This window comes from Peromyscus maniculatus, chromosome 22 (genome assembly GCF_049852395.1).
Source record: "Peromyscus maniculatus bairdii isolate BWxNUB_F1_BW_parent chromosome 22, HU_Pman_BW_mat_3.1, whole genome shotgun sequence".
NCBI lineage: Eukaryota > Metazoa > Chordata > Mammalia > Rodentia > Cricetidae > Peromyscus > Peromyscus maniculatus.
The window spans coordinates 16,142,298-16,156,464 of record NC_134873.1 but is presented as its reverse complement, the minus strand read 5'-3'; the positions used below and the strand labels follow the sequence as shown (position 1 = coordinate 16,156,464).

Genomic DNA, 14,167 nt, shown 5'->3' with positions numbered 1-14,167 from the left:
CAACAACATCACAGACTTGCAGTCACTGCACTCTGAAAACTGCAGAGTGAACCTACAGCTGCTGTAGACACCACAGACTTTCTCCCCAATCTGTCAGGGCAGAAATAACCCTCAGCATGTGTTGGCTTTCTCACCTCCAGCCAGCCCTCCCACCCCTGCTCACTTCCCAACTTCTTCAGGCTTCAAAATAAACCCATGGAAAAACAGAACCCATCACAGCAGCCCTCCATACCCCCTCCATCTCTGCACTTATTGTGTACACCAAGCTTCTGGCTCGACTTCAGGAAATTCTCCCAATAACTTGAAGCAAGTGGTTTGCTGCTGCCACCTTACAAACTAAAAACCAAAAAAGCCAAACAAGGCTTGCACAAGTAATTGTCAAGGTAACCCAGCAAGGGACTTATCAAGTTGATTGGGGGGTGGAGGAGTACATATCCATGTATATGTATGTGAAGGTCAGAGGTCAAACTCGGGCATTTTCTTCTAATTGCACTCTATCTTTTTTACTTATTTATGGTTGTTTATCTTAAAGACAGAGTAACTGACTGGCCTGGAACTCTGCCATGTAGACCAGGCTGGCCTTGAACTCTCACAGAGATCTGCCTGCCATCACACCTCACTGTTTTGTAGGTCTCTCACAGCTGTTAGACTGCACAGCTGGCACACTCTTGGCACCTGTCCACCTCTATGGCCACCCCGCAGAACTACAGTCACAGATGCACACCTCCGTGCCTAGTTTTCATGTGGGTGCTGGGAACAGAACTCAGGACCCCCTGCTTGCACAGCAAGCGCTTTACCCCTGAGCAGCTCCAGGCTCTGGGGCTGAGCTTTGGTGAGGGGATGACACAGGAGCAGTGCAGTGGCTAGAGCGCCTCCTGCAGGCCAGCTCCATGTGCATACTCAATCCGGCCAGCAAGGTGTGCTGCCCTGTGCATTCTGCAGATTAAAAACTGCAACAGCTTCTCCAACGTCACACACATGGGGACACGTGTGGATTTGAACAACAGGAACAAAGCAGGACACCTGAAAAGAGCACGCAGCACGAGATGACCTGACCCAGTGACGAAGAGTTCAAGGGTCAGGCTCACAAATATCTACCTCACGGGGGTAGGAGAGAAATGGAAGGAAGGAATGAGACGCCCTAGGGAGCCTCACTACATGGAAGAAGATCAGTGAGGGGGCCACACTTCGGGACACTCTCCCAGAGAGGAAAGGGGAGGGGTGTGTGAACGAGAGTGTGTGTGGTGAGGTAAGAAGCAAGAAATTCCAAAACCAGGTGAAGAACCAGCAGTCAGCGGAGCCCCATGAGGCTGAAGGCCGGACATCAGCAGACGTGGCCACACACCCTGTCAGCTGCCCCTTCAGTCTACACTGAAGAGTTCTTCAGTCTGGATACTCTTCATGGGTCTTGACACCCTTCTGGACCTAATGAGAGTTTGGGACATTCCCCCAAGTATGTATGTACCCATACACAATTTTTATCTTGGTATTTAATTTCATAATCTCCTAGAGCCTTCTTTAGAAATTCTGCTTTGTTCTCTAGGGCTCGGTGTTCCCGTGCTGTCTCTTAATATTACATACGAGCAAACACATGCCTCTTGTTTGACTTTGAAATATGAGTGTGTGTGGTGTGTGTGTGTGCATGTGTGTGTGTGCGTGTGCGTGCGTGCGTGCGTGCGTGCGTGTGTGTGTGTGTGTGTGTGTGTGTGTGTGTGTGTGTGGTGTGTACACGCGTATGCCACAGCATAAACGAGGAGTCATTTCTCTTCTTCCACACTGTGGGTCCCAGGGATTGAACTCAGGTCCTCAGCCTTGCTGGCAGGCACCTTCACCCACTGAACCATCTTGCTGGCCCCACTTGTCTCTCTTTGAGGTTTATTATCTTCCTGTGAACTCCGATTTCCCCCCCAGTGCCGGCAACTGCACTCAGGACCTCACACACAAACACCCCATCTTCTACTGACCAGCCCCTGCTATATTCTTGGTATATCCCTGTTGTTCCTGGGCACCCGAACCCGACAGTGTCCAAAAGAAAGCCGCTGCCATGACTAGTTGAGGGTCTCTGGCTTCCCCTCAAGGTACCTCTGCTCACGTCCCCTCTGCTACTTCCCCCAGCCTCCAGTGAGGTGTTGGATCTGTTCTGGAGACTTCTGAGAGCCACACCACACTCTTACAGCCAGGCTTACAGCTGTTTTCCCCATGAAAGGGAGTATAACATTGTGGTAAAATAAAGTTTCTCCCAAATTCATGTCCACGCTGGGCCCCAGAATGTGAGTGTTTGGGGGAAATAGGGTCTTTGTAGATATAATTAGTGATGATGAGGTCATATGGACCAAGGTGGTCCCTCAGCCCAGTAGCTAGGACTGGAAGTCATTGATTCCTTCCATGTAAGAGGAGAAAACTCAGACAGCGAGGAGAGAATACAGACATGACCGAGTTTGGAGCCTCGGTACCACAAGAGGAAGGTCCAGGACCACTAGAAACTAGAAGGACCTCCCCCCAGAATCCCCAGGAACATGACAAGTTCACACTCTGATTCTGGACTTCTGGATTCCAGAGCTGAACTACAACGACAAGAAGAAACTTCCACAGAAGACACCAAGTTTGTTGAAATTTGTTACAGCAGCTCTAAGAAGAACCAAGACAAAGTGTAAAACATTCAAATAAGCTCTTCCCAGGCACTCACCTGGCCAGGCTTAGCTTCAGTGCAGGAAGTCACAAAACAATGTCACCCTCATAGCCTGTCCCCCCATGGTTGGTGACCCCACACTTCACTCACTGATCAGAAGTACTTCCCCATGTGTAGAAGTTTTAAATGATAAATCTCTTCATCTTCTATGATGTCATGATTATAAGTCTTCCCCCCACTCCCAAGCTCATAAAAATATCTACCAAATTTTCCTTTAATGCTTTTACGGTTTTACCTGCTTGACAATGGTGACAGCTATTTTTAAATGCACTTGCATGCACCAGGCACCAGGCCACACCCATCACGTGTACTAACACATTTGATCCTCACAACGTCCCTCCTGTGAGGCGGCTGCCGCTTCATCCTTGTCTCATGAACTGAGGCATGAAGTGGTTAACTAACCTGCCCAAGGCCACATGGCCAGGGAGTCAGAGAGAGGCGGGACAAGCTCAGGCTGCCTAATTCCCACGTCTACACTCACCTACAGTATCATTCTGTTTAGAATTCCAATTTAAATGTTTTGTCCATCTGAACTTATTTTGGCTAGTGGATGCAGAACTTCAGTTTTTGGACCTAATGTCTGGCTAACAACTTGGTACACACTGAATATTCTGTTCTGACAACAAGGATTTTAAAATGTGTCACTATCATGAACTACATTCTCATCCTTACTTGAATGTGCTCGTGAATTCTACACTCAGTTCCCCTTCATTCCTATAGGAGATGTTAACTCTTTATATCATAAAGCTATTATTAGCTTGTTGCCTTTCTTATTTGTTATAAGTATTTGTCACATGTTTCTTTAATGTGGTCATAAAAATTCCTTCCAGTTTTCCTTTATTGCCTCAGGGTTCAAGAACTTTCTATGCATTCTCTCTCGTTCCTTGTTTTCTGGGAGACAAAGTACTTGGCGTATATGTAGTCCATTTGGGCTTCATTTAGTGCATCATTAGACAATCTAAATAAACACTGGAAGCCTGATGCTTAAGAGACTTTAAAAATGACGATGATGTAGCTTATTGTGATAAACATGGGACAGAGAAATAGAATAAAATCATCCGAATGAATCGAAATCACATTCTAGCTTTTGAAAGACCGTGCTGAAAGTGAAGACGGGCTCCTGCCCTCCCACGGCCAAAGCCCAAGCAAAGGCTCTGAAAACAGAGAAGACAGTGAGTGCTGAGCGGCGTCCACAACCAAGCACGAAAGAAGATCCCTTAGTCACCCACCTCCCAGCCCAAGACCCCGAGGCTCTTGAAGTGGCTCAAAAACCTTCTCAAGAGCATTTCCAGGAGCAACAAGGCTGACCAGTGTGCTGTCAGCACGTGTCCCCTGACCACTGAGTCAGCCCTGAAGAGACAGGCGACAAGTCAGGTGTGCCCGATGGGACGGCAAGGCCAACAGGCACCAGAGCAAAGAGGCTGTGAAGAAATTCTGTGACACTGATGACGTCAACGTCAGTCCTGATGGAGAGAGGAAGGTGTGTGTGAGGCTGGCTCCTGATTCGGATGCTCTGGATGTTAAACAAAACCAGAATCATTTCGACTGAGTCCATCTGCTAATTCTAAGTACAGTTCTCATCACACAAGTCTTTTTGGCTAAATATTTACTAAATATTTTCCTCCTTCTGAATATACTCTAAATGGAATTGATTGCACAATTTCTTCCTTAGACTGGTGTCTCAGTTAGGGCTTCTCCTGCTGCAGGAAAACACCACAACCAAAAGCAACTTGGGAGAGGAGGTTTGTGTTAGCTTGCATGTCCCGATCAGTCCATCACAAAAAGAGTCAGGGCAGGAACTTAAGGCAGGAACCTGGAGGAAAAACCTGACCAGAGACCACAGAGGAGTGCTGCTTATTGGCTTGCTCCCCAAGGATTGCTCTGCCTGTTTCCTTACTACATCCAGGACCAACAGCCCATGAGTGGCACTCAGGCTTACCTACAGGCCAATCTTTGGGGGCATTTTCTCATGGTGTTTCCTCTTCCAAATGACTCCAGCTCCTATCAAGTTGACAAAAAACTAATCAGGACAACTGGATATTGTTAGTATCTGAGACATAACTGACTTTGTACTGAATGGTTCTGTGTCAACTTGCCCCAAACTAGAGTCATCAGAGGAAGGGGTCTTAGCTGAGGAAAAGCTCCATGAGATCCAGCTGTAAGGTATTTTCTCATTTAGTGATCAATGGGGGAGGGCCCAGCCCATGGTGAGTGCTGCCATCCCTGGGCTGCTGGTCCTGGGTTCTATAAGAAAGCAGGTCAAGCAAACCATGGGAAACAAGTCAGTAAGCAGCACCCCTCCATGGCCTCTGCATCAGCACCTGCCTCCAGGATCCTGCCATGTTTGAATTCCTGTCCTGACTTCATTCAGTGGTCAATAGCAATGCTGAAGTGAAAGCCTAATAAGCCCTTTCCCTACCAACTTGCTTTTTGGTCATGGTGTTTTGTCGCAGCAATAGAAACCCTAAGACAGATTTGTACTGTTACTTTGCTGAATTAAATTAGTTCTAACAGCTTTTGTGTAATCTTTATGAGATTTTGTATATAAGATCTTATAATTGGCAAATACATGCTTTGGCTTCTTCTTTTTCTATGGCTCCCATAGGCTCATAGGGAGTGGCACTATTAGGAGGTGTTGCCTTGTTGGAGTAGGTGTGGCCTTGTTGAAAGAAGTGTGTCACTGGGGGGCGGGCTTTGACGTTTCAGAAGCCCAAGCCAGTCCCAGTGTGTCTCTCTTCCTGATGTCTATGGATCAGGATGTAGACCTCTCAGCTACTTCTCCAGCACCATGTCTGCCTGCATGCTGCCATTCCTGCCATGGCGATAATGGACTAAACCTCTGAACTAACTGTAAGCCAGCCCCAACTGAATGTTTCCCTTTAGCCAGGAGTGGTGGTACACACCTTTAATTCCCAGCCCTCAGGACGCAGAGGCAGGCAGATCTCTACGAGTTCAAGGCTAGCCTGGTTTACAGAGTAAGTTCTAGGACAGCTAGAGCTACACAGAGAAACCCTGTCTGGAAAAACAAAAAACAAAAAGGAAAAAAAAAAAAAAAACAACAAAAAACCCCCCATCAAGTAATAGTTGAAACTATCCTAATCTGGTACAATTTATATCTGCAATGTCCAATAAATCCATTAGCCACATGTGGCTTTTAAATTGACTTTAATCTAGAGCTGTAGAGATGGCTCAGCACTGGCTGCCCTTCCAGAGAACCCAGGTTCTATTCCCAGCACCCACATGGCTGCTAACAACTGTCTGTAACTCATTTCCAGGTGATCTGCTGCCCTCTTCTGGCTTCCACATGCACTGCATACACATGGAGCACACTGGTATAGGCAAAATACACCCATACATATAAAATAAAAATAGATAAATCTTTTAAAAATTGTTAACACAGATGTAAATCTAATTTAACTTAAACTTAAAATGTAGTCTCCAGTCACAATTTCCCTATTTCAAGTACTCAATAGCCAAGTATGAAAAGTGGCTACCATACTGACTACAAGACACAGAATCTCCCCATCATCAAAACATTCTCTTGCAGAGTGTACCCTGAAAGACGTCATACCAAGTGCCTCTTTTCAAACTACAATTCGGGTGCGCCTATGAATAATGCATTTGCGCGTGCGCGCGCATGTGTGGGGAAAGGAAGAGGAGGGATGCGAATGGACACCACGAGGCGAACTTTACTAAAGTAGAAACACATCAGCCAGCAAAGAAGAGTCGGACACAAAGTCAGGCCGTGTGCTGAAGCCTGCAGTCCCAGCGGCTCAGGAGGCTGAGGCAAGAAGATCACACATTCAAAGCCGCCCTGGCCAGCTTAGTAAGACCCTGCTTCACAATGAAAAGTAGAGAAAAGGGTTAGGGTTAGCTTAATGGTAGAATGTGAGAAGTCTGAAGTTCAATCCCCAGTGGCAAAAGAGGGAAAAAACAACAACAACAACAAAAAAAACCAGAATCAAAAATGAGCTGGAGCTGGGCATGGTGGTGTATCCCTGTAATCCCCCCAAATTTGGGGAGCTAAGGCAAAAGGATTATGTGTTTGAGGCCAGCCTGGAGTTTATTGCAAACCCCTGGCCAAATGTGTAATACACAACACGATCACAAACAACAACAACAAAATCAAGAATGACACTACTGGAAATTAGAAAAATGAAACAGAATTATAACTATTTATGAATCTGTGTTAGGTCTTATTTATCTTTACAACCTAACGAATTAGCTGGCTTATTCTTCGGACGACTGTCTGAAACTGTTCTGTAAACATCAGGGTAGAATGATATTATAGACATTTTGGAGATGGTTAACAATTCTAGACAGACATCATGGGTGGATGAGAAGAAGTAAGTTAACAACATATGACAATAAAACAGAAGCCTCTAGAAGGCTTATATTTAATCAGTATGCAGGCATCCTAACTGAAGAAAGGTAAACTGAGGGTCCCATGATAAACACATGGAGTTCTCTGATCGCTTCAGAGATAACAATCTGAGACACAGCAAATGGAAATGTAAGCATCTTTCAGTAACCCAGAAATAGCAGGATTCAAGGTACATTTACACGTTAAAAAAAATGAGCTGCCCCCTTTAAAGCACGTGCCTTTCATCCCAGCCCTTGAAAGGCAGAGAAGCAGGTGGATCTCTGAGTCTGAGGCCAGCCTGGTCTCCATAGTGAGTTCCAGGACAAGGCTACATAGTGAGACTCTGCCCCAAAACAAAACAAAATGAGGAACAACAAGAAGCAAAATGACACAAGCTGATAGCTAGCACTTACCAAACCTAAGCTCTGGGGAGATTAGCAGTGACTACCACGCATGTGTCATTCTCATACACAAAACTCATTTTGATCCCGAACTACTTCCATTTCTCATTCTGGAAGATCTGGACCAGAGACCTCACGGAGATTACTTGACACATCGTGAGTTCAGGTTTATGGACAACTGCTAAATAGCAGATCCTTTATGATGCCAAGGAGCCATAAAAGTATCCAATATTTACTTATTCATTTGATGTATATGAGTGGTTTGCCTGGGTGTACATTTGCGCGCTACATATGTGCCTGGTACCCATGGGTGTCAGAAGATGTTGGATCCCCTGGAATTGGAGTTTCACAGTTGTGAGCCACCATGTGGGTGCTGGAAATTGGACCTGAGTCCTCTGAAACAGCAGTAAGTGCTCTCAATCACTGAACCATCTCTCCAGCCCTCTGCACAAGTGTGTTTCTCTGTGGAAATTTCAAATAAAATTCTACCTTCCAATGTCTTCCAAATCCGTAGAGCAATCCAGGAAATTTACTATCTGCTTCTCCAGGTAGCTGTCAATCTTTTCTCCAGCCATCCTTGTGGAGCTGAATATATTTCGTGTCACTGAATGTAAGAACATGGCCTCATAGCTCCCTTCCAACAGCAAGTCTAAGAAAACTCCAATATCTGTAATTAAAAAAAAATCAGGACCGCAAGCCAACAGAATGTAAGTGTAAATGACAATCCATTACATAGATATTTTAATATACAAAACGGTATAAACAGAATGCTGGCTATACAGGAATCACTGAGTCTTGAGCAAATCCTTCTCACTCTACCAACATCAACCCTCCTAGAATTACAGGATACCTACAATGACTACGAGCAGCAGAGTGGAGGTCACACAGAAATAGTAGTAGTAGTAGTAGTAGTAGTAATAGTAATAATAATAGGCGTAGTACCGTTCTTTGGGAAATTCACAGAGATTCCAACGGACACAGAAAAGTTTCCTTTGCTGAGGTCCGACCTTCAATATTCTCCCCCAGGAGGCCAATCCAAACACACAGGATCTCTCGTGATTCCCTCATATTCCCCAGCTCACACCTGCCTCAATACTTTCACAACCCCGATTAATTTTTTTTCCTGACGAACTCTCTTACCTGTCAGTCCTAAAGGAAGAAAATCAGCTCAAGTCTGTCTCTCGGGAACTTTCCCAGACCACCAGATCTCAGACCACCGAACAACACTGCCCCCTCCTGCCCCCTCTCCGTACCCAGGGCCGGCATCCCCGTCCTCACAGCCCCCACCTGAGCCACAGCGCCCCTCCTGCCCCCTCTCCGTACCCAGGGCCGGCACCCCCGTCCTCACAGCGCCCCACCTGAGCCACAGCGCCCCTCCTGCCCCCTCTCCGTACCCAGGGCCGGCATCCCCGTCCTCACAGCCCCCACCTGAGCCACAGCGCCCCTCCTGCCCCCTCTCCGTACCCAGGGCCGGCATCCCCGTCCTCACAGCGCCCCTCCTGCCCCCTCTCCGTACCCAGGGCCGGCATCCCCGTCCTCACAGCGCCCCTCCTGCCCCCTCTCCGTACCCAGGGCCGGCATCCCCGTCCTCACAGCCCCTCCTGAGCCACAGCGCCCCTCCTGCGTGCACAGCCGCTGCTCCGCCTCTGTGGAGAAGCCCCTCAGCAGCGCCCGCTCCGGAGTCCACGTCACCCCCGGCATCACTGGACCCAATTCGGGGTCCCGCGAGGGTCCCTCGGGGGAGGAGGAAGCAGAAGGAGGAGGAGGGGCCAGGGTCGCCGGCGTCTGGTGGCCACGGGCACCGTCCAGACACCCACAGGACTAGCGTTCCCTGTGAGGATACAGGCACACGGGGGCAGCCATGACAGCAGCGCAGAGCATCCTGGGAAAACATCCCACGCTCCTAGGCGACCAATCGGAGACTCGGGTGTGAGCATGCGCACAGGATAGGATCGCGGCGGGCCTTGTCGGGGCTGTGGCGATGGATGGAGACGGGTCCTGGGGACTTGGGGGCGTCTCCAGGGGAGACAGAGGTGGGAAGCAGGTTCTGCGTGCAGACACTCGACTGTCTGAGGCAAAGGCAAGTCCTTGGAGGTGAACACGCAGCACCTTTTCCCCAAGCAGATAGGCGTAGGCCCTAGAGGTTACGACCCCGTAAGTGGAGCCCATGAACCCCAGGCTCGAGCTGCCTCGGCGTAGGCTATTCCTTCGGATGACTGAAAGGGCAAGACAGCCAAGCTGGAAGTGCACTCTCAGCACTGAGGAGACTGAGGCAGAAAGATCGCTGCAGTTTGGATGCCAGGCTGAGCTGCACTGTGAGTTCCAAACTGGCTTCCCCGAAGAGTGTTCCCCTATCTCAAAGGGGGCAGTGGCAGGGCGCCTGGAGAGATGGCCCAACTGAGGACCAAGTTCTGTTCGCGGCACCCACATCAGGTGGCTCAGCACCACCCGTCCCTCCAGACGGTTGTCCTCCTCTGGACTTCTAGGCACCAGGCATGCAAGTGGTACATCACACCTGCCGGCAAACAGTTATACGCCTAAGATAAACCATTTCTTTTAAGAAGCGGGAGGCCATCACATAAACCTGGCAGGGGTCAAGGACCTGGAAAGTTTTGCAGGTCAGTCTGTAGAACCCAAAAACACTTCGGAGAAGTGGGAAAAGGGAAAGAAATACATCCTCCTGACAGTATGGCCGCCGCTGAGAACAGAGTTCGCTGTGCGTCGCCTCTCTCTCTCTCTCTCATGAATGTTTTGTTTGTTTTTCACGAAGCTGCAAAGGTCCCTGCTTCACTGTGGAAAACAACAGCAGCCAATGCAGCTCAAGGTGAAATGAAGACAGTACTGTCCTTCATCTGACATTGTACAACACTTCCCTGTGCTCCCAGGCATTTCTAATGGGAAGAAACATCAAGTCTTTTGACCAAGATCCAAGAATAGCTGGGCAGTGGTGGCACACGCATCTCAGCACTTGGGAGGCAGAGGCAGGCAGATCTCTTGTGAGTTCGAAGCCAGGTTGGTCTACAGAGTGAGTTTGAGGATAGGCAGGGCTACAAAGAGAAACTCTGTCTCGACAAAACAATAAAACAAAGATTCAGGGATAGATCTGGGTGAGTTATAATAGTATATGAGAGAACATAGTTATCCTGAAATAAGTCACTATTTTTTTGGTAGGGTCTCACTACATAACTCTTGCTATGTAAACCAGACTATCCTCAAAGTAACAGAGATCTGCCTGTTGGAATGCTGGGATTAAAGGGTGGTTCCTCATCAAACCCAGCCTCATAACTCCCCCACCTTTCCTTGAACTCACTCTGTAGCCCAGGCTGGCCTTGAACTCACAGAGATCCTCCTGCCTCTGCTTCCCTAATGCTGGGATTAAAGGTGTGCACCACCTCCGCCTGGCATTTTTTTAAAATTTATTTATTTTATGTATATGAGTACACCTTTATTTCAGAAGAGATCCCACTATAGATGGTTGTGAGCCTCCATGTGGTTGCTGGGAGTTGAACTCAGGACCTCTGGAAGAGTAGCCAGTGCTCTAAACCACTGAGCCATCTCTCCAGCCTGCCTCATAACTTTTAGCCATAGATAATCTCATGAATTCTGCACACCAGGGCTTAGCCTCTAGTCTAAGGTCTTACAAAAAATATGTACATTATGTTTATCTGCATCCACTGGGGAGTTGGGGACTTTCTTCAGTAGCACTGTTGAGAATAGTTCTTATTTATCCATTGGTATTGCTAAAAGTTATTTCAAGTCTTCTCTATTTAAGACAACCATGCTATCGCAGGTTTCTTCCCACTTTTATTTGGGGATGGAAGTGGGAGGTGCCATGGTCACTCCTCATGGACTTCACATATTGCTCATATGCCTCTTCACTGTTAATTCGTCCAGCTCTAGAGGGTCACTCATCTTTACCAGCCAACCATCTTCATGACAAGATCTGTGGACAAGCCCTGGATTTTCTTGGAGCGCTTCATTGGCGTCTGTCACCTCTCCTGACAGGAGAGTGGACGTCATTGGCAGCCTTCCCCCATTCCAAAGCACCAAACTCAACTCTTTTTATTTTGTCCCACCTTGAGGCAGCCGATACAGTAAACAACATCTCCCAAAGTTTCGTGTGCAGCATTGCTGACTCCCACTGGTCCAGGACCACTCTCCTTTGATGTCCGTTCATGTTTCTGTGAATTGATGAACTGACAACATGGCAGATGTTGTCCTTTCTCTTTTACTGCTGAGAGAAAAATGAAGCTCCGGGAGCAAGGACTAGGACTGGGCATGGCCCCTGCAGCCTGACGCCTGAAGTGGGAAGTGCCATTCCAGACCCAGGAGGCAGCTCAGGCCAGCAGTTAACCACAAGATAGCCTTGGAAGAAATAACTACTGTGTGGGGATGGGGTGAGGTGGGGGAGGAGTATTGGGGAATGTCAGGAGAAATTCAGTACTTCTTTTTAATTAATTAACTGGCTCTAATTTTTTAATGATATATAATTCATACCTCACCCCACTTCTCAGAACCCAGAGTTCTCCAGACTGCTGAATGAAGCAGGCAAGCATAGGTGGTAGTTTGGCAACCTGGGACTCCACTTGGTTTGGGCTATGCACACACCCCTCTGCTAACAATGTGCTTGAAATCTGAGACATTTACCCACACATACAATACAAGTGTCAGCTCCTCTCCAAATAATGCACCTATCCTGCACTGAGATGCATGCACACCCTCTCTGAACTATAGAATAAGTTCCTCCTCCCCTTAACAATCATCAAACATAGACAGAGTCTATTGAAAAGTATTCTCAGTACATATGCCTGAATTGGTTTAGGGTAGATGCACAATAAGGTAAACTTTGTCTTCAAAGTGAACTTTTAGGGAAATCTATTTGCTATCTTACACATATTTATAATTGGGCTTGGATATGATTAAAATCAAATGTATTATAGGATGGGGCATGCACACTAGAGAAATAGTTATTTAACTTAATCTGTCAATCAAAGTAGAGGCATCCAAACTATCTCCCTTAGCAACCCAACTCCCCTTCTCTTGAACCCTATAAAAGAAGTCCCAAACAGTGACTGGAGCCTTTGAGGACCTCCATTCCTGTGGCTCATTGTCAATCCTGACTGGATATTCCTTTCTAATCTGTCCCATCAGTTTGCCTTGAATAAAGTTTGTGTTTCTTTGCAAATCTGTGTGAGCCCCTTATTTCAGTCTGGTGAATGAGAGGCCAAGAACCTGGAAACACCGGCCTAGACTGCAGCTGCCACTAACAAAGCCAGGGCTCTCACAGCAAAAGCTGGAAAATTTGAGCAACAAAATGAATAACAGCAGTATTGAGCCGGAACACAAAGTACAAAAGAAATATACACAAATCTATACCAATAAATATAAGTGAACAAATAGAATGTGGGGAGAGGGAGACAAATCTTTCTTACTTAAGAATCTCAAATATGTGTTGTGTTACAGTATTCCTCCAGGAGATGGAACTTAATCACGCCAGCCCCGTACCTCTAATAGGAGTTAGATTTATAGATTGGCCACTTTTAGAAGCAAAGTATGAACAAAAGAAAATAACTTCCAGTAGAGAAATGTGGCATGCACTCCCCTACAAAGTATTTGAGACTAGCTAGCAGGACATACTGGTAACAGATCCCTCTTGGAATGCTGGAATAGGGAGAGCATGCCACTGCTGTGTGTTCTCCATTCCCACACCACCATACACACATAATTTCAGTCTAAGCATAAAGAGAACATCACAGAGACTCAAATTCAAGGATTTCTTCCTCCTCCTCTTCTTTCTTCATTCTTCTCCTCCTCCTCTCTTCTTCCTTCCTTTTTTCTTCTTCCTCCTTCCTTCTTCCTTCTTCTTTTCCTTCTTCCTTCTTTATTCTCCTTTTCTCTTCCTTCTTCCTCCTTTCTTCTTCCTTCCTCCTTCCTTCTTCTTCCTCCTCCTTCTTTTTCTTCCTTCTCATTTCTTCCTCCTCCTCTTTTTTCTTCTTCCTCCTCCTCCCCCCTCCTTCTTCGTGGTAGAGCACTAGAGAACTCTGGGTTTAGTCTCTAGCAACATGGTACTATGCATTAGATCCTGAACATTGGTGGGAAAATATGAGATCCAAATGAAGGCTGAAGTTTAGTTAATAGTAAATGTGTAATGCTTTTATTTTATTTTTTGAGATGGGGTTTATGTAGCTCAAAGCTGGCTTTGAATTTGCAGTGTAGCCAAGGATGACCTTGGAATCTGGATAGCCCTGCCTCCACCTCCAAGGTTTAGCTCATGGTCTTGATAAGTGTACTAAAGTTTTATAACTTTAGGTTTAGAGTGGAGCTGGGGTTGGGCAGTGGTGGCACTTGCCTTTAATCCTAGCACTTGGGATGCAGAGGCAGGTGGATCTCTGTTTGAGGCCAGCCTGGTCTACAGATTGAGTTCCAGAACAGCCAGAGCTGTTACACAGAGAAACCCTGTCTCAAACAACAACTACAACAAAAACCAAAGCAAGCAAACTAACAAAAATAAAACAAAAGAGTGGGGTTGGAGAGATGGCTCAGTGGTTAAGATCACTGGCTGCTCTTGCAGAGGACCTGGGCTGAGTTCCAGCACCCACATGGTGGCTCACAACTGCCTGTAACTCCAGTTCCAGGGGATCTGATGCCCTCTTCTGACTCTCTTGGGCACACATGTGGTACACAGACACTCATGCAGACAAAATATCTATACAC

At 46.9% G+C, this 14,167-nt stretch overlaps 1 protein-coding gene and 1 long non-coding RNA gene across 9 annotated transcripts in view; one reads left to right on the top strand and one right to left on the bottom strand.

Moving 5' to 3' along the window:
• Nucleotides 1-9,373, bottom strand: part of LOC121824979 (tetratricopeptide repeat protein 27-like) — a 48,436-nt gene extending 39,063 nt beyond the window's left edge. For 2 of the 8 annotated variants that reach the window (XM_076558767.1, XM_076558772.1), the window contains exons 1-2: nucleotides 9,022-9,154; nucleotides 7,943-8,120 (exon numbers count right to left, since the gene is read on the bottom strand). In XM_076558767.1, the coding sequence (XP_076414882.1) occupies nucleotides 7,943-8,120; nucleotides 9,022-9,154 (311 nt within the window). Of the gene's footprint in view, nucleotides 1-2,584; nucleotides 4,691-7,942; nucleotides 8,121-9,021 lie in introns of those variants that run through there. The other 6 variants (XM_076558771.1, XM_076558769.1, XM_076558770.1 and 3 more) reach the window with 6 other exon arrangements.
• A 564-nt stretch (nucleotides 9,374-9,937) lies between these two features.
• Nucleotides 9,938-12,638, top strand: LOC143270082 (uncharacterized). Its single transcript, XR_013047003.1, has 2 exons — nucleotides 9,938-10,071; nucleotides 11,348-12,638. It is a non-coding gene; the product is annotated as an uncharacterized LOC143270082 (long non-coding RNA).
• The last annotated feature ends 1,529 nt before the right edge of the window (nucleotides 12,639-14,167 follow it).